General features: G+C 42.6%; 1 protein-coding gene across 3 annotated transcripts; it reads right to left on the minus strand.

Annotated features, from left to right (window-relative positions):
- Positions 1 to 769: 769 nt before the first annotated feature.
- PATZ1 (POZ/BTB and AT hook containing zinc finger 1) lies at positions 770 to 18,568 on the minus strand. Of its 3 annotated transcripts, XM_032199110.1 has the most exons (6): positions 17,219 to 18,568; positions 14,779 to 14,842; positions 11,361 to 11,432; positions 8,175 to 8,346; positions 3,599 to 3,736; positions 770 to 2,260 (listed from the first exon to the last, which is right to left on the minus strand). In XM_032199110.1, the coding sequence occupies exons 1-6, from the start codon at positions 18,505 to 18,507 to the stop codon at positions 1,842 to 1,844; spliced, it is 2,154 nt and encodes a 717-aa protein (XP_032055001.1). In that variant the 5' UTR covers positions 18,508 to 18,568; the 3' UTR covers positions 770 to 1,841. The 3 variants fall into 3 exon arrangements, with proteins under 3 accessions (XP_032055001.1, XP_032055002.1, XP_032055003.1); XM_032199111.1 differs by lacking the exon at positions 11,361 to 11,432; XM_032199112.1 differs by lacking the exon at positions 11,361 to 11,432 and having other exon boundaries at positions 2,163 to 2,260; positions 3,599 to 3,671.
- Positions 18,569 to 19,815: the final 1,247 nt, after the last annotated feature.

Raw genomic sequence — 19,815 nt, forward strand, 5'->3', positions numbered from 1 at the left:
CCTGGTCTGCAGTGGTCTGTCCTGCCATTGCATTAATGATGGGGAATGAATGCTATTGTTTCACAGAATACGAGAATGGTGTGGGACTTGGGCTCTTCAGAGTGGCCTTTCTAGAAATACTCAGTACCTACATAGCAGTTTGGTTTACCAAATCACTTCTTTAATCTTCTTTCATTAACCCTCACAACAACTATTTGGTGATGTAGAGAAAACTCTGCACAGATAGGAAATCAAGGAATAAATTCAATGAGCTGTCCTACACGACTTTGAACATCAATAGCAGAACCATAATTTTAACTCAGAGTATTCCTAACTCCTAACCCTGTGTTGAGCTAATCAAACATTTATACCTGGATTTGGTACATAAAGACCTTGAAAAACTACATGGGAGGAGAGGGAAGGCCAAGAAAGAACACTATTTCTGCACAAGTGTTTTTTTTGTTTTTTTTTTTTCAGATTAAATGGAACCTCAAACAGCCTAGAAGTGCTGCTTCTTTGCCTTTTGTTATCAATTATTTTTCAGAGATCTACTGTTCACAGTTCCCATCTCTTATAGCAGAAACCCTTCTTGGAAAAGAAATGAGTAAGACTGGCTTTTGCAAACCTGACTAAAGGCAGATCAGGAAAGCACGACTGTAGCCAAAAAGCCCAGGTCACTGAAGAGTACAGTACAATGGAGAGAGGGATTAATATCATATTTACTGGTTCTCATTTGCTCACCTTTTGGACAGGTGGCTAAATTGCTCAAAAACCAGACAAAACGAGGGGATACAAAGTAACATACTAACTTCTTTAATAGAGTCCAATCCAATTAAACCAAAATCACTCTGTGAACCCCTGGGTTTATTCACACTAAACAAAGTCAGTGGTACATAGTGTTAACCCGATAGCTGATCATGTTTATACCCTAGGTCCCCACAAGAAAAATGAGCACCAGTCAACCAGACTGCAATGGTATTTTTTCCTTTTTTTTTTTTCCCCATAAAACTATTTCTTTCATAGACTTAAAACAATCAACTAGCCAAGTTATTAATCATGGTACATCTAAAAAAAATTAATACTAACCCTAATGTGACTGCTGCTTTAAGAGTGCTCTGTGATCGCCTTAGACCGGCTTTTTAGTAGCAATTCACTACAACAGGTCCTAAAATAATAATAATAGAGAATTAAAAACCTGACAACAAGTTCAATGGTTAAAAATAACAAAACCTGTTCTGAATGGTAATTTTTCTCAGCAGTTCAGTTCTGCTGAAGCACTCACAGCCTCACAAATGGCAGAAGGGGTTCAAATTCTCTCACCTTCTTCACATTTTTGTTTGTTTGTTTTTAAAAGGACAACTGCATTGTAACCATGGGGCATTTTTCTTAATGTTATATTCAGTCAATAAGGGGTCTGTTTTTAAAATTTGCTGTGTTTTTCTGGGGTGGGTTAGGGAAGATGGGGAATAGAGAGGGAACAAAGTATAGCTCCATGTAGCTGTAGCTCCCCGTGTGCCTTGGTCACTAGGACTGTCTCTAATTCTCAGATCAGTGCTGGCAACTTCTTTTTTATTCTAGAAAATCATGACAAAACACCCACTGCAGCCTCTAAAGCTCCATTTGGTGTTTTAAATCATGTCTCCTATCCAAGGTCACAGTCTTCTGTAATTTATCAGCTAAGAAGCATTTTTACCCTCTCCCCAGAGAAGGTTTAAAGGTGGGGTAGAGCATGAGACAAAGAGGGAAGCTAAAATTAATAAAAAATTCTCAGCTATAGAACCAAATTTCATTATTTCCTCTTTCATTCACAGCATCTTATCATTATAGCCAGACTGCTGCTTTGCTTTAAGGTCAAACTGATCTCATTTTCCCTCTGGCCCCATTGGTTGCTGGTCGACCTCTGGATCCACTAGGGATGACGCAAATGCTGACTGGACGATCTGAAACCCAAATGACTCCAGAAGAGACATGTTCTGTTGGGGTGAAAAGGGGGATCCCAGAGCAGGACCAAGGTCCCCCAGTGGGCCACCGAGGGCCCTGACGTGAACTTTCTGTATGTGTTTGTTCAGATAAGACTTTGATCTGAAAAAGCTGCCACATTCAGGGCACGGGTACTTCTTCTCTCCCTCCGTCTCCATTTTGTTTTTGCTGACTGCCATGTCACACGAGAAGGACCCATTGGTGCTCTGTTTCTCAGGAGTCTTGAGGTCACTGGTGTCAGAGAGGTCTCCGTATGAATCAGAACTCTCAATCGGGTCCGAATGTGAACATTTCTGTCCTTCTATGGAAAAAAGAAAAGAGAGAAGATTTCAGAACCTTATCTCCCAAAGTACATGCATTCAGACAGATGATACTGTTTACCACCCAATTCAATAATGCCTGCCATGTTAGAATGATACACACTTAGCACTGCAATCCCATGTATTCTGAAGCCCTTGAGCACATCCTCTTTACAAACTACAGAGTTGCTATCAGAGCAAGATCCAGGTTTTTATCATGGATTTGTTGTGATAGTGAACGCATCCATAACGTGTCTCTGGTTTTTGAATCCCCAAAGGTGTCTCACAAAGTTTATACCTCAGGCACTACAAATACATGGACCCGATTATGAGTTTTAACTGTAGAAGTCACTCCCCACACTTCTGAAATACAGTAGATACTGTAAGCCTGGAAACCTAATAAAGTACAATAAACCACAGGAAGATGTGAAGAAAAATGGACATATTTTACTCATTCACTCAGCACGGCAGTAGAGAGCTACTGCAGTTTCAGAGGTGCAATTCCATTTAATCCTGGAGAACTCGTTTTTAAATGCTAAGTGCAACACTGTTAGAAGTGATCTTTATAATCTAAAATTATTTCGTGTTTAAACACTGTAGTGTGAAACAGGAGTTTGAGAAACTATTTTAAGCCATTTGGATACATATCCTGGCAAAGCCATTGGTATTTTTGGAGCATTCCCCATTCTTCTCTGGCACTATGCCAAGAAAGTTTGTCCACACTTTTTGCTCAGTGTATATGAATGAGCGTGGGAAACCCAGACATACTCCCTAAACAAGCCTCTGAATACAAATAAGCTGTATCTACTATTAACTCTAAAAGACCAAAGAACCACTTGGCACAACCCAAAAGACAGATTTGCTCTGGATTCGGCATTATGAACCAAACAGGATATGCATGAAATCAACACAGCACTGAGCTGGAGTAAATCTCTTGTTAAATCAGCACACCACCCAGAACCAAAGGGCTTCTGTAGTAACTCTATAAGGACTTCCAACAGGAAAAAAAAAACGAAGCTTTGCACTGATACAGACTTTCTTTAACCCATAATACTGCCTGTTCCTAGGTCAAGATGAAAGAGCATGGCTTTTCCCGTCTCTAAAATTTAAGAAGCTGCCAAACATTCAAGTCCTCTCACCTGCCTATGTCATTCCCCCAGATTTGTTAAATCAGCTGTTCAAGGGCAAACATTACACACACTGATTTCGCTACATCTCCCTCAGCTTATTTCCAGTATTTTCCTTGTCCTTCCTCCCTTCCCTTTCTCACACCCAGCCCAACAACCTACAACACAAAGTTCTGCACAGAGCAGCAAGGTGCAGAGCAGGGAGTCTCTTGCCTTTGATGCCATAGGTCCTGACGCAGTGGAATGCTGCTCCCCCATTCGGGATGGATTCCTGGTGCCTGGAGACCTGGGGAAGGGGAACACCGTGGTGGGTTTTAACATGGACCTTTAAGTAGGAGGCAGAGGAGAAACCTAAACAAGATAAAAGGAGATGAGATCCTGCCACCAGCAAAGACACACATCTGCCTTCCCAGTTCTTTATATCTTTCTCTTGTTCATATTCCCTATTACAAGTTTGCCATTAAATAATAATTTTTGAAAAAATCTTTCCCCCAGTTTTAAATAACATACTTAAACTCATATTTTGTCTGCAGTTAGCAAAAAAGTATTTCAAAATCAGATTTCAGTACTTCTATTAGCTCTGATCTGTAAGCCCAAACCATGGAAATTAAAAATGTATATTTCAAACTTTTTTTTTTTTTTACATTTGTACATGTACTTATTTATTTATTAACTCTCACAAATAAGGACTTTTCATTTAATGTAATATATTATCTAACAAATACTTAGGAACATTTTTAAAATAAGATTTTAATAACCTTTGCAGTTAATAATAGAAACATTTGGATCATATATGAGGCACACGGAAGACAGTTTTAAAGACTTTCAACAACCATTTTTTAAAATGAAATTTTGACAGAATATTATCACACTTTCATGTTGGAAACATTTTGCTTTAAGAACAGAAAGCACAACACATGTTTCACAGTCACAGATACAGTTCCTGTTCTGGATAGAGAAAACCTGAGACTTATTAAACCAATACAGCATTTGCAGCACAAGCCCTTGAAACAGCACTATCAGGTCAATGCTTCACTTCAAAAATGAACAGATACGCTGTAATCTGTTCATCTATACTGCAATCCTACTTTTATGGTGATATAATTGCATTTACACTCAGTGAAATAAAATAATATATTAGGAAGGATGCAAAACCAATGCTGGCACACTTCTTGGGTGGATTTTCTGACAGCAGCTGTTAGTTTCAGGTGCTGAATTTAATAATGAATGTGGCTTTACACTAGAATTCCTTTTGGCTAACCAAAAAAATAACCCTCTGCACAGACTTAGCTCAGAAGCCAGGACCAAAGACTATCCAGGGGTTATTAATAATTATATATACAGGACCTGCAGAGCAAGACAAAACTCCTCAGCAATTTGCTTATGGGGACAAAGGGTAGGCTGCTGAGAATGAACAGAGATGGTTGCTGTGGATCCCTGAATTGAAGACAGAAGTACAGAGAAGTAAATACAGCAAGAAAAGCACAAGCGAAGAAACCAAGAACATACTACTCTCAAATACTAGGGAGCAGAACTATTGAGGCCAAGTCATCCAGGGAATTAACCTAAGGCTATTCCCCTCTGAAATATGACAAGACCTACCCTCACACACAAAATGCTGTACTGAATGTCTCTGGGCTGCAGAAGAATATATTCCCAAACTACCAAAAGAGAACTACCAAAATCCACTGCAGATATGGAAAGAACTGGTGTTTGTCCAGTAAAGAAAAGATGGAACAACGATGCTTCCAGTTACAAGGTACATACTTCCCTTGCTTCCTACATGTGTCTAAAACCCAAATGCATGCTGAGATGAGCCTCCTTCTAACACGTTTTAGCAACACATTAGAATCCTACTGCCAACGATTAAAAAAAGAACTGCATAAAGTTATTCAGTGTTTTTCTGTACAACTGACACAGGAAAATCTAGAGTTGTAATCTCTGCTATACAATATTTTTTCTGAACTCTGCAATTCTATTTGTAGAATACATTGTTTTGTATAATGAAAGCTGCCTGCAAAGTGTGTTAGCCTCCCTTCACACACTTGGCAGATGAACACTTGAGTCATCAACTTCCATCAAGCAGTACGAATGCCAACTGCTTCATAGGAAACTGTTTGAAGTGAGATTTTTTTGATTTTATCCTTTTTTTTTTTTTTCCCTAAAGCACTCAGCACTGGCTTTTTTTTTTCAGTAGGCCTTAATTATGAATAGCTGTCCTAGGTAGATGGGGGGGGAGGGCGAGGGGAATTCACAGTCAATAATCCTTTGCTTTTTAAAATCTCTTTAAAAACAAAATCAGGCTAATGCAGAAGATAAAGCGGCAGTATTTTTCAATGTAATGTATTCATTGCTTTACCCATATCTATCTCACAGCTCTGCAGAGCAGATTTCTTCATTCCAGTGAAAACATTAAAAACATGCACACAAAGGAAATGATCTGCTTTTGATAGACAGGATCTCTCCCTTGATGTCTCAGTTAACATCTACAAGGAGACAGACTACAGAAATAGCTGCAGAATACTCGTTTTTCAAAAATTCTGGTTTGGATTTAGCCAGAACATCTGGAGAATGCTTCCGCTTTTAATCAACTCTGTATCCACCATGAAAAAGACAAGAACTTATTTTACTGTAAAAAAATGCATCCTACTTATGACTGGAATATTCACTCATCTCCTAACTCATTTGATTTCTGTGAAACAAACAATGCACATTTTTGGTTTCATATTCAACACACCAGCACATCAGCAAGGGAAAGAATAAATCAAAAATCCCATTGCATGAGCACTGTGGCCATGGCATGATCACAGCTGGGAGGACAGCACATAGCTTCTGGTGGCACCAATGCCTATGAAACAGAGGTTTCTAACTCGTACATTTTCCACTGTGTTTCATGTCTCCAGCCTCTGCAATCTAAGAGATATCTCTTTCAAATAATGAACACTATCATTTGATTCTAGAACATTTTGGATTAAAAATCCCAGTATCACGGATCATAAATCTGTAATCAAAATTCACGGCACATAACGAGTTCGTAACACCATTATTTTGACAACGCCAGTCTGTAACTTCCCTTTCCTATGAATTTTAAAAGAAGGTAAATATTTAACAACTATTCAATAGTTCAGTCATGGCTTGTAAGTGCTGATGTATACTGAAATTCACAGCAACACATACGAAATACACAAACTGTAAGAATAAAGTAGCTGCTTACAGTTTGCTATACAACAGGTTCCCTAGCCTTCTACACCAAAGTGCCTATTTTATTTAAATTTCCACTGTATATTTAAACTTGTAAGATATGAAAAATTCTTTTAATCGTTTCATTGTTTGAATGCCAGATCTGTCTTTGTCATGCTGGCTAAATTTTTAAAGAGCTGTAGTGACATCCAGTGGTAGTTAAGTTGAAACTCAAGCTTATGAGCCCTGGAAAAGTGACAATTTCTCACATCCCGTATGAGTTTTTCTTTAGCACCATGTTCAGATGAAAGAGAGCAGGATAGCACCTGGATCTTGAATACTGTCCTCCATGTTGTTACCACAGAAAGGATCACGATAAGCCTAAGGGGTGTTTCAGAAGATAGGCCTTTACCTGAAGAGGAGGCCAAGCTTCATTTCAAACCATCTGCCCGGAGCTTCAGAATCTGAAAGTTTTCAACCCGGATGACATTTGCACTCAAACTGATAGTATCATTTTCAGGACCTAACACGGTTTAAATACTGGAAACACCTCTCTCACAATTTAATGTCTCTCATTACTCATCACCTTCTAGTCATCTAAAAGCTCCTAAAATCCTCACATCATTAAATACAGAAGAGCTTTATTCTCTCAAAAGATATCACCTCTCTTAAATTATAGAAGTGAACACACATTAACAAAAAGCAACTCATCAGAAAAAACACGATCACAAAACACAGCAGCAACCCGATCAAACACTTACTAGGTACGTGCACGGGTGTGAGCCAGCAATATACTTTGAAGTTAATTATTAATCATTCAAAATAAAACAAAACAGACATGGGTAAGTCAAAATGATTTATTCTCCTTTCTGAAATTTGCCCAGCTTGCCTTACATCCCACATAACCTGTATCTACAACTCTCTCTCCAACAGGATGGTACCACAAACAGATGGAAAATCTTCAAAGCTGTATTTACACAAATAGAAGTAAAGCACACTTCTAGTGCTCTTTACCAGACGTGTTTTGGAAATGTACATTAATACAAACCAATTTATTGGGTGAAGAGAGAGAAGCAGCTTCATTCTACTACTGCACCAGGAGGCTAAGCAAGACTGATATAGATCTTTTATGTACAGTATGTAATTTTCAACTTCATGTTTATTTCAGAGATTCTTCTTCCAGACTGAATGCAGGAACTCAGTTCCAACCAGGTATAGGAAAATACGGGCATGATGAACAGTGGCAAGGCAACATATCATGGTTATTTAATAGGCATCTGGCTATTTAGCAAATAAAATTCTCAAAATTGTATAAAAATAATTTGTTTAAAATTATAAGTTTTTTAGAGTTTTTTCAGTAGCTATTGGCCATGTAAAATGGCGAGTCCTATAGTTCCATCAGTTTCAAGGTTAAGTATTCAATAAGGAAAACAGAGAATATATACACTCAAATGGTATAACCTCCTCCTGTTGCAGAGTCACAAAGCCTTACAGATTCCCTCAAGCACTTTCCCATTCCACTGAAATAAAAAAATAAAAAATAAAAATAAATAAATAAATAAATAAATAAATAAATAAATAAATAAATAAATAATAGTTTCCTCATTACCTCGATTACAGATAGTGCAGAAATTGCTTGGTCCTTCACTATGTTTCTTCAAATGATCTGCCATATATGCTGCCCTCAAGTACTTCCCACACACCTGGCATGGAACTTTGTCTTCATGACATGCTAGGTGTGAACGCAGTCGGTCACGAGTGGCAAAGGAAGCATTACAAGTCTGCAGGTACAACAAGAACCATGTGACTCATCAGTTCTGCTCAAAGCACTGATATTTGTCAAATTTGTATTGTTTAGAGTAAATACCTTAGACCCTGTGTATGCAAATGACACGATACACAAGCCATTTCCCCACAAATAAACAATGCAGATCACCAACATACTGCAGAAGGTGTGATGTTACTACTTAAAAGAATTAAGGAAGCAAGAAAATAGCTCTAACATACTACAGACAGTAAAACTTAAATCAAGATAGAATTCTAAGGCTGTAGCCCCTTCATTAAGGATGAAGATACTGACACTTTGAGTAATATTAAGTAAAAGAAATAGCACAAACCAATTCACTCCAGTTACAGTGAAGTCTACCATTTCACTGAGCCATTACAATCACTTTAGACCACTCAAAATGTCCTCTCTGTCACCTTCCTAAATTTTACTCTTCGATCTGAGCAATCTGACTTCAGTACAGAGGATCAAACCCTTTGGGCTAAGCAGACATAAAAGGAAGCGTCAGAGAATTGGCTGGGATGAGAGGACAAAGGACAATAAAAGCCATTCTGGTATCCACAGTAGCAGTAGAGACAAAAAGTGTGGGAGTGAAATGAGCAGATACCAAAATAACTGAATGACACTGTGATCTGTGACAACTTACCCCTGATCAAGTTATCATATTCCACTTACTAACGTGAAACAAGCTCGACATGGTGTAACACTTGCCCACTTCCCAGAGGCAATCCATATGACAGCTGAGGGAAGGCTCCCTCCCAATTTCATAATCATAGCAGTCAGCAGGCACACGGGCTGTTTATATGGCCTGTTGTCTGTAGGTTCATGCCCAACATGCCATGCCAATAAGCACACAGAGGGTCCACATGAATAATCCAATTCAAACAAATCCAATAATCCACACAGAGGTCTTTTAATTAAAGAATTAATTATATAACTCTGCAGAGTCAGGTGCCTGGCGATCTTTCGCAAAGCACGCACACCTCTGATTCAAATCCCTGTCATTTATACACAGCAAACTTGTGAAAACTCTCCCTTGGGCTACTTTTGACTGGCTATTACAGCTCACCTAACTTATCTCTGCTGAGGTTGTGCATTACAGAAGAACAGCGAGGGGAACATCAAATCCTACATTAGCATACATTAGCATTTTGATGGGTGTGATTTTTAATGTTAATGACCCTTAATGAGCAAAAGGTTACTATAGGTCAGTCTGGAGCTGGTTTTCTCCTTCTTGTTTTTTACCTTTTATCCCTTATCTTCCTTGCTTCTGCTAGCTCAAGGCAACCTGTCTCTTACTTTCAGCAAAAGACTACACAAGCTACAGGCTTCCCTATTTTCTTCAAAATTTTCTTACTCTTTCCCAGCTCTTGATCTAGTGTACTACTTGCCCAATTCCCAGAGACAATCCATATAACAGCTGAGGGAAGGCTCCCTCCCAATTTTATAATCATAGCAGTCGACAGGCACACAGGCTGTGTATATGGCCCACTACAATGGCCTGCCAGTTCTGAAAGGCTGGCTGTACCTCTAATGTGAATTAAAATAATAAACTACCAGTAATACACTGTGCAAGTCATTATACTCCAAAAACATTGCTTACAAATGGAAGAGCAAAAACAAAAGCAAGCATATGTTAGAATGATCTGACCAAGCAGGGAACAGTGACATTCCAGAGTGTACAGTGTTTGGTTTATATCACACCTCTGTATAAAATAATGCAGTTTTAAGATGTATAACCAGAGTCCCTTATGAGATAACATGAGAATATTAAGTGATATGGGAACTGGATACATTCTGTCTTTTCAAGTATCAGTGTGTAATTAAACAAATCTTTACCAGAGAGAGACTTGTAGAAGTAATAACGCTACTAAAATTTCAAAGCGATAACTTCGGATAAATGGAATTGACAAATACAAAAGAGGGTAACCCATGTAAGTTAATCAAGAGCTTAATCCAAAAAACACTGAAGGTAGCTGAAAAGTATCTACCAATTTCAACGAGCTTTAGACTGATTTGATCCTTTGAGATGCTTAAGTATGGTAAACTCCTGCGGAGCTGAGGCTACCCTGCAGCAAACACAAGACTTAGCACCTCACACGATCAGGATTTAATGTACTTAAGAAGGCAACAGGAAGTTTATCTGGTTTTCCATGACACACAGAAATTTGACTCAGCTCACCAGACAAGGAATCATAAATCACAAGCAGTGAAGATCAAGAGGCAAATTCTTGAACATGAAAGATTTCTCTTCGTTCAAAATCTCAGGACACAGCGCTGAGCAAAACAGGTGCAGCTTTCACTTACTTAAATGTTATTAGAGGTAAACGCTCAGTTAAGTCAGGATTCTAGCACTGACACTAATCAATCTGCTGGATATCAACTGAAGGTATATAACTAGACAATCAAGGATGACAGCCAAAAGATGCATCATCAGTTACCCTAGTAACATTGAGCCACAGTAAGCGTCCATACAACTGCATTGGGAGTGCATTAGTTTATAAAGCAGACCAGAGACAAACCACACAAATACAGAGATGCCAGAAGTAAAACCGTATCTGTCCCATATTGAACTGATCAAGTTGAAAGCTTAGGAAAAGGCAATATAATCATTTCTGTGTTGCTGCTGAGTTTTGCAAAGTTCACCTTTGGATAATCTATATAGCAAATATCTGTGAAGAAGCTTAAAAAAAATCAGTCCAGTGGAGAAAGCAAGAATCAGTTTAGCTGAATCATAACAATGGGAGACAGGACTATGCTTAAGGAAAACCCCAAAGTTAATATCCAAATAGTTAATATTTATAAAAGGTATAGAGCAAAAACAACAACAAAAAAGTAAAAAGTTTTATTTTATAAAAGATGTGAAGTGCTAAGTGAGTACTAAGTATTTATCATTAATTGTTAATCATAGAAGAAAACTCCAGTGCTTTCCTATCAAACATTGCACAGGTATATAAATAGTTCAAAAAGAATATATATAAAGTTTAAAAAACATTGTTGAAGAAATACCTCTTGAAGTTTCAACTTTTCTATGGCTGTGGATGTCTCTGAGCTTATTCCATGGTGGCTGCCATTTTCCTGCTAATAGGCAGGAAGTAAGAGAAATTAGGACAGGAAGAAACTCATTCTGCATTGAAATCAATGGGAAAAGCACTGGACTTGGGATGCCAATTTCAGGTTTATTTAAATAAATAGATCTTTTTATTTGTCATAATTTGTCATGCTTTAATTTAACCTACTTTGTTCTATTTTATTTATTTAAACTGCCAGAGGAACAACCTGGCTCTTCTCTCAGAGAAGGCGCAAACTTCTGTTTTCTCCCCTTTTTCTTTCCCATTCACAGACTTTCTGATCAGTTTCCTCCCAAACTGCAGCCTAGCTTTTATACCATTCATACTCAAAAGCCAACAATCCAGCCTCGCTCCTTCCCATGAGCCAGCAAATTGACCTACCCCATTATGGCCAGAAAACTAACTTACCCCTTCTCCTTTATCCAGAACTCAACTGTCAGATTTAAAAAATATAATAATATTTATCAACAATGCAACGATCCAGGGGAAATGTAGCCAAAGTGTCATTATCTGGACACCAAAGCGATTTCTTGGATCTGATTTCTCAGATGCCTTGGGTCTGTGGAGGCATTCACCATTCTGAATCTATTTTAACAGTAATGAAAAAGCTGGAATCAGGTCTGTGTCTGGCATCATGTGCTGCAGTTGGTTGGGAGAATTTTTCAAAGACCTGTGAAGCCCAACCATTACATTAGGGAGATGAGCACAGGACTACATGCCGAGCTACACTACTGCAGTAACAGTCAGCTTACAACTGCCTTGATTCTCATGGTTTCATTTTATTGTTCTGAAGTTGGGTTGACACCCTCCCTCTTTTGTTTTGGCAGTCCAAAATGTACATTGATGCCACATTGTTACCCCTACAAAACATTAGATATTCACCGGTATGTCAAGAAACATGAGGACTCAGGTAAACAGTCTGGATTTTGTTTAGATCATAGCAGCACACTACTTCCAAGAATTCCACTAGAACAGAGGATTCCGGAAGGTTTTCTGTTTACCTAAAGAATACTCTTTTGCGGTAAATATAAACAAAGTGTGACAATAACAGGAATTTTCGACAGGAACTCAACAAATTCAAAAAAGACGTTCAATGTTGCTTGGCCTACTCTCATGGGGGATAGTTTGCCAAATGAAATCAATGACAAACTGAATGGAAAGTGGCGAAGCAACATGTCAACATTAAGCTATTTTCCTTCCTAACAGCCAGATTCTGTGCCTAGATACACGTCATGGAACAGAAGTGTTATTGGTTATGAGATAAGCAGAAAGAGAACTTTATCAATTTATGTATCAGCTTTCAGATTTGAAACAAATTTTAAGTGATATCATCCCTTCCGTGGTTGTACCATGTGTATCAGATCTGTGCAAACTCAAGAAGACTTTCTTAATCTGACAGGATATCGTGAAGTATTTTTCGCAAAGACTCATGACAGCTCTTTAAAAAAAGTCTACCCATTGTTTAAGATTAATAACAAATTAACTTTGCAAGGTTAAGCAGTCAAAAATCAGCAACAAACCAAGCCTGAAATGACAACCTCATCTCTGCCCTCATGCTTGTACCCTATAGCCTGTATCTTTTAACTGAAATGAGCACTGCCTGTAACATTATTGTACTTCAAAAAACAAACCCACAATGAAAAAGACTGTTCTTAGCAAATGCTATCACAAAATACATGTGTGCAAGGAGACAGAGTTAAGCTTGGCTGTACAATCTTAGCTTCTGTATTCCTTGACTTCCTAGCTCTTAGTGTATACCCTCTGATTCACATTTGCAGAGGTTATATTTAACACTCTTAATTCAATCAGAAAACTAAAAAAAAATTATCAGGTATCAGTTGGCAAAGGACAATCCATTCTCATCAGTGCTATTCACAAATTTCACACGTTCAGAAACCTTGATATGAAGTGGCAAAAGACTGATGACTTTCCGGTTATGTGGGGACCTAAATATTCGTTTTTGTATCTGCACACAAATAAATGCTTTATGGATAATTTTTTTCAGTCACCTTCTGTGTTATCTGTGTATCCACACAGATGCCTTGCTATCTCCAAATTGTGAGGTCTTTCTTGAGAGCAGAATTTCCCAATTTATATGAATCTGCAGCCCGAAATCATCTTAAGAAGTTTAAATGAGTCTTAGGTTTTTGATGGGGCAAGATGTAAAATCAACATGAAAGCTCTATGGACTGATTTTCAAAGGTGATGAACTCCCCAAAGATCCTGCTGTCAGATTAAGTCAGCAGAAACCTTTAGATAGCTCTCTCTATATGAAAATCTGTTCACTGGATTAATAAAATTGCAAAAACATTTCAAAACTTTCACAATTTTGAGAAAACGTAGCAAAGATGCGTCAAGAGATGGAAAAGGAAAGCTGATCAGAAGGCAGCAGTCACATAGGATTGACTTGGTTTATAAAATGTGGTCAAAATTTTAAAAGGAAAAAAACTTCTAACCTTCGCTGTCTTCAAAGAAAATGAAGTTATATTGCTCAAACTTTCTCAACATAAATAAATAGCTAAACCTTTCCTCAGAGAACAAGCATGGAGACTGTTCACTCAACATATGCTTTAGATGTTTGCCCAACAAATATGTGAAGACAGCGGGTGATAACGGAAGCAGGTTCTCAACTTAATTAACACTTCCAGGCACCTCTTAAATCTCTGTACAAATTAATTACAAAATATCTTTCTGGATTTGTTCTTTCAAACCCCAACAAATAATTTATTGACTGTAAAAAAACAAAAACAACAACAAAAAACTATAAACAGCATTATGACATTACATCACAAATGGTATTGTGCTAATATTATCTGTACTCTCACTGGGAGAAAAAGAAAAAAGCTTCCAATTTTGCTCAGTGCAATGTTCTGAAGGCTACATGATAAAAAGAGCATCTTAGAAACTGATGTTAATTCACCAATTTTATTTGAAATTATTCTTTTAAAAAAAAAAAAAAAGTCAGGATTGGAGCCTCCTGCTGGTAACAACCATGAATGTGGAAGTGGGTGTGGAAAAAAGGGGGTATCGCCTTTGTCATCGGCTCGAAGCCCAGGGACAAAGTGGTTGGGTAAGAGATCCAGGGGGGGAGACTGGGGCAGAGCAGCAGGGAGAACATCTGGGGATGGGGAGGGAGGCAGGAGGACCAAAGCAGCAGATTACAAGGGGCTGGGGGACAGGAGGACTGTAAAGCTACTGCTGTAGAACACCATTATTTACAAACATTTGTCCCAGCCTCACACATGTAGACCCACAAATTTGTATTGATACTTCATAATTCTCTGCATACTCATAAATCTAGTGCCTTAAAACAAAAAGATTACCCATACATCAGTCTAAACCCCTCCAGCTCCTACCTGACACTTGTGAGGTCTCTCTGAGGTATGCACCTGTTTGATGTGTCCATTCAAGTGGTCTGGCCTTAAAAGAAAATACACATACGCACACTTAAAACAAATACTAAAAATAAACTTACAATTTTAACCAAAAAAAGAGACAATCCCTGTGGCGGATCTATTCCAAATATAGCAACATTTAACTTTGCAAGAACCAGATCACCAATAACTGGGACTCTACCTTGGTAAGTATTCTCTCCAACTTGCTACAAAAGCATCATTTTCTCAAGAAAAAATTATGAATGAACAACCAAAGAAAACAGAAATGCAAGCTACAACGATTTTCAAACCTGCATGTCTTCTTCCAAAATCCTATTCAGACCTTGACAATCAGGGAAATTTGATTTACAATTGCTGAATATTTGAAAGTTGGTCCCTTTTGATTTATGTCCCAAACATGGATGTAAGAAGCCAACTTTAAGCACCTTTGTGCAAAAAAGACTGACTAACTCTGTTGCTGCAACACGTTTTCTGTCAGCAAGACAAAAAAAACTGTCCTAACTCACAACTTGGTGGGGAGACTGCATTAATACAAATAAGTGCTCTGGAGGTCCCAACTAGAAGGTGCAATGGAAGAGCAAATTATTACTGAAAAAGTCAGACCGTTCTTCACAATCAGTAAAGCCTAGTTTGAAGAGAAGACTGAATAGCTGCAGATTTTCCTGGTGGGAGTTTCTCCTAGGGGGAAGAAAGCTTTTCATTGTATGAGGCCCAAACTGCTTGGAAACAAGTTCTCCACCCTCTCCTCCCCCAGCTTCCCAGCTGCGCCAATGAGAGGACGCGGGATGGAATTCACGCACGGCAGACAGAAAATTGACTGAACTTTGCAGGCAGGCTGTTAAACCTGATGCTGCAGCACGGGGGCTGGAGCTGTGCAACCGGAAAGCCTGGCTGGGGTCCTTCCAGGTGCCTCAAGCCTGGCAACCTCAGTGCCGCGCTACTGAATGGAGGAAAGGACACCAAAATCAGACTTTGCGCTTCCAGCTTTCCTTTGGCTGCTCCTATACCTGAACACTTCTGCTTAGGAAAGATTCTCTACTTTGCCTACTTGGACTCTACAAAGATGTATCGACACTTTTGTTGTTCATTTTCGTAACGCTATTCCTGCTTGGTCACATTAAATTACTGGGATAATTAAGAACTCGACACGTATCTTTCACCTCCCATTGTTAACAAAAATCTTTCATACAGCAACAGAAAATTTTAAACGTGACTATTGGCAGATGATCTCAGGTAGTACTAGAGTAAAAAGCATACTTTCACTTTTAGCTAACAGATAAAATTTCATGTTTTATGACTTTCCACCACTAAATTTGCATTCCCGAAGACGGTGCATCCCCTAATTATTGCTGATTTTTTATTCATTTTTTAAAGAAAAATCTGCATTTTCTTTATTTCAGTAACAAAATGTTCCTCTACCCACAAGAGAACTAGCAGGAGCACAATTCCTACGTTTATACAGCTGGGACAATTCTAGCCCTAGAAGCCTTTTGATTCATTTTTCTGCCTCAATTCCTCCTCTCCTGTTGGAGCAAACCAACTGCTGCAGAAAATCGGCGGCTGCTACAAAAGGAACGCGGAGTGTAGGCATGCCCCCTCCCCCCACTACTTCTAGCCTGAAAGCGAGCAGCAAACTTACAAAAAAAAGTTGCAAATGCATTAACTTAGACTGTAAGATACCACTAACATAACTACGTGTACCAAACTACTTATATTAAATTAACTCCCACAAACAGCGACAACAAAAAATCAGCAACATTAAATGCACAGATCTTACGTATGTTGCAGGGCAGAAACAGGATCCCCTTCAGAAGGATGTAAACCCAAAGGACACAAAGATCATGTATTAAAAGATACTTGATGCTGCAGCCTTTGAAATCTCACCTCTTCCTTCACATTTGGGTGATAAAAAACATTACGAACTAAGAGAAATGAAGGGAAGTTAAGAAAAAGAAAATTTAAAATGGATACGAGAAAAATAATAAACTTGAGATGTATTAATATTTTGCACTTCAACAGCACCTTCAAACTACTTACAAATCAGTAGTCTCTAGCCACTTATGTGAGGTAGGTAATTATTTCAACACCCATTTCATCGTTTGAGGGAGAGACTAACTGATTTGCCCAAGGACACACATACTCCAAGTCTGGGACAAAGCTGGGAATGTTACCCAGAAGCCAACTGACTCCCAGTTCTACATCTTAATTACTTTTAAATCCTCTCAAGTGACTGTAGAACAGCCTCCCAGCGGAAATGATGAAGTCTCATTTCTCAAGGCATTTTAAACTGGAACAGTGAAACTATCCTAAACACAAATTGTTCTCGTTTCCCAAGGGATGGGAAAGGCAACTTCCTAGGTCTCTGTGTGTGTGCCTACGATCCTTATAAGTGCTCTCTTACCTGGAAAAGCCTTTTCCACAGCTCTGGCAGATGTAGGGCTTTCCCACTGAGCCATCGTGAGATCGCACATGATAGGACATCCTGTCTTTCCGCTTGAACCGTAACCCACACACTGGACAAGAGTAAGGCTTCTCACCAGAGTGCGACAGCTTGTGCCGATTCAGGTGGTACACGTCCCGAAAAATCTTGCCACAGATCTCACAGGCCACCTGTTTCCTCGTCCTGCTTCTCTTTCGGGGGGCATCGGGGTCATCCTGACCAGGGACACCATTTTCACCCAGTCTCGGGGGTGGGATGTCTATGTAGCCCAGCTGTAAGCTCGTCACCCCATGTTGAGCCTCGTGCTGACGAAGACGGTTAGCATCCGTAAACACTTTCCCGCAGAGGCCACAAGGCAGGATGCCAGCCTCTCGCAGCCCCCCAGGGGCACCAAACATCATGGAGTCCAAGAGGTTGGCTTTACGGGGACGCCCTCTGCCCCTCTTGGTACTCAAGGTGGGGACACTAGCAGCAACGTTCTGAAAGGGTGAGGCCAGCAGTGGTGGGGAAAGGGGGCCTGCCACCATGGGCAGGCGGTCCACACCCTGCAGAACGGGCAGGGAGGACTGAGAAGCGGTGAGCGCAGCCCGCGTGGCCTCGTCTTCGGGCATGCCAGCGATGCCGTTGCCATTGGGGGCCAAGGCGGCACCATTGGTCATGTCAAGAGGGAAACCGAGGTCAGCAGCCCCCGGGCGGAACAGCATAATGTCGGGGCGTGCAGGGGGCACCAGGATCTGCACATTGGACTGCTTGATGACCTCCTGGCAGATGTCAATCACCGAGCGCATCAGCAGGAACTTGGCAGCCGTCATGAGCTCCGGGAAGCTCTCCAGCCGCACCACGATGCGCGACGTGTAGGCGAAGTCCAGGATGTCTCCGAACACCTTGGAGCTGATGGTGTGCATCTCCAGCTCCCGCCCGCCCCCGGGGGCACCGCCGGCCGCCGCCGCGGCACCACCGGCCGCCGCCGCCTCCGTCGTGCCCCCTTCTCCTCCGCCGCCGCCGCCGGCCGCTCCGTCGCCCAGCTGCGCGCTGAACACCGACTCGAAGTACTCGCTGCAGGCGGCCAGCACCGCCCGGTGCGCCGGGAAGCTCTCGTCGCCCACGCGCAGGAGCACGTCGCAGAAGCGGCCGCCGTTCTTGCGCTGCTGGTTGAGGCTGTGCAGCATGTCGGCGCTGTGCCGGCTCACCTGGTACGTGTAGCAGCCCGACGAGGGGCCGCAAGCGGCGGCCTCGCTCACCCGCTCCATGGGGCTTGCGCCGCCCCGCTGGCGCCCGCAGGGGGCGCGCACTCTCAGGGCCGCCGGGCGGCGCGCTGCTCCTCCTCCTCCTCCTTCTTCTCCTCCTCCTCCTCCTCCTCCTGCTCCTCCCCGCCCCTGGCCGGGCCGGCGGCGGCGGTGCGCGCTGCGCTCCCTGCCCAGTGCGAGGGGATGGCGGGCGGAGGGAGAAGAGAGGGGGGGGGGAAGAAAGGAGAGGGGGGGCGAGACAAAAGGCTCGGGCTGCGGAGGGGCGCGGGGCCGCCGCCGAGCGCTGCGAGCTCCGCCCGGGCCCGGCCGCCACGAGGCGCTGCGGCCGCCGCGGGAAGGGGCGTGCGCGGCGCGGCTGCAGCGAGCCGGGAGGGACGGGGCTCCGGCGGCTGCGGCTCCGGGCTGCCGGCTCCCGTCCGTCCCTGTGTGTTTGGAGCGGAGGAAAGATGGCAGCGGCTGCACTTCCTCTTGCACTTTCACCCCTGGGGGGAGGAGAAGGAGGGGGCGATACCACCCCCCCTACAAAAATCCAGCGGGGGCCCCCCGGCTGCTGCTCCCCCGCCGAGCGCCGCCGCCGCCGGCTCCGGCCCGGGCCCCGCCCGCCCCGCCGCACCCTCACCGCCGGCGCCGCAAACTTTCCGCTCTTCTTTTGCTCGAGAAGCCCCCCACCCTTTTCATAGAGACCCCCCCCCCCCCCCCGCCCCTCCAGCCGCTCGGGCTCCCCCCTGCCCCCCCGCTTCCTGCCCCCCTCCCTCCCCGCATCCGCCAATGCTCGAGCAGCCCGAGCCAGCAGGCCGGCCCCCACCCCGCCCGCCCGCGGGGGCTGGGGGCTGCAGCCCCCCCGTTCCCCCAGCACCGCTCCTCCAATGCCGAGCCGGCAGCCGGGGGCCCCCCCCTCGGCACAGGGGGGTGGGGGGGCCGCGCTCGCCCCCTCCCCCAAATATCCGGGCTGCAGCTCGCCCCCCCGGGCCCCCCTCCCGCCGGGGAGAGGAGGGGCTGGAGAGAAGGGGGGGGGGTTGCAGGCAGCCTCCCCCCCCCCTCCCCAGGCGCGGAGCGGCCAATGCAAACCCTCCCGGAGCTGCAGAGGCGCCGAGCGGCCCCCACCTCCTCTCCCCGCCCGAGGAGAGCCGATCCCCGAGGGGCCGGGGGCTGCGGCCTCCCCCCGCCCTTTCATTGCATTCTTCACCCCCTCCCCAGCAACTCTCAGCTTGGCCAAAAAAGCGAGGCGTTGTGCGTTTTTTGGGGGGTACCCCCTTTCCCTTCACCCCCTTCTCCCCCGGTGCAGGGATGCCCCCCGGCAGGAGCGGCTGG

Source organism: Aythya fuligula, chromosome 17, assembly GCF_009819795.1.
Source record: "Aythya fuligula isolate bAytFul2 chromosome 17, bAytFul2.pri, whole genome shotgun sequence".
NCBI classification, from domain to species: Eukaryota; Metazoa; Chordata; class Aves; order Anseriformes; family Anatidae; genus Aythya; species Aythya fuligula.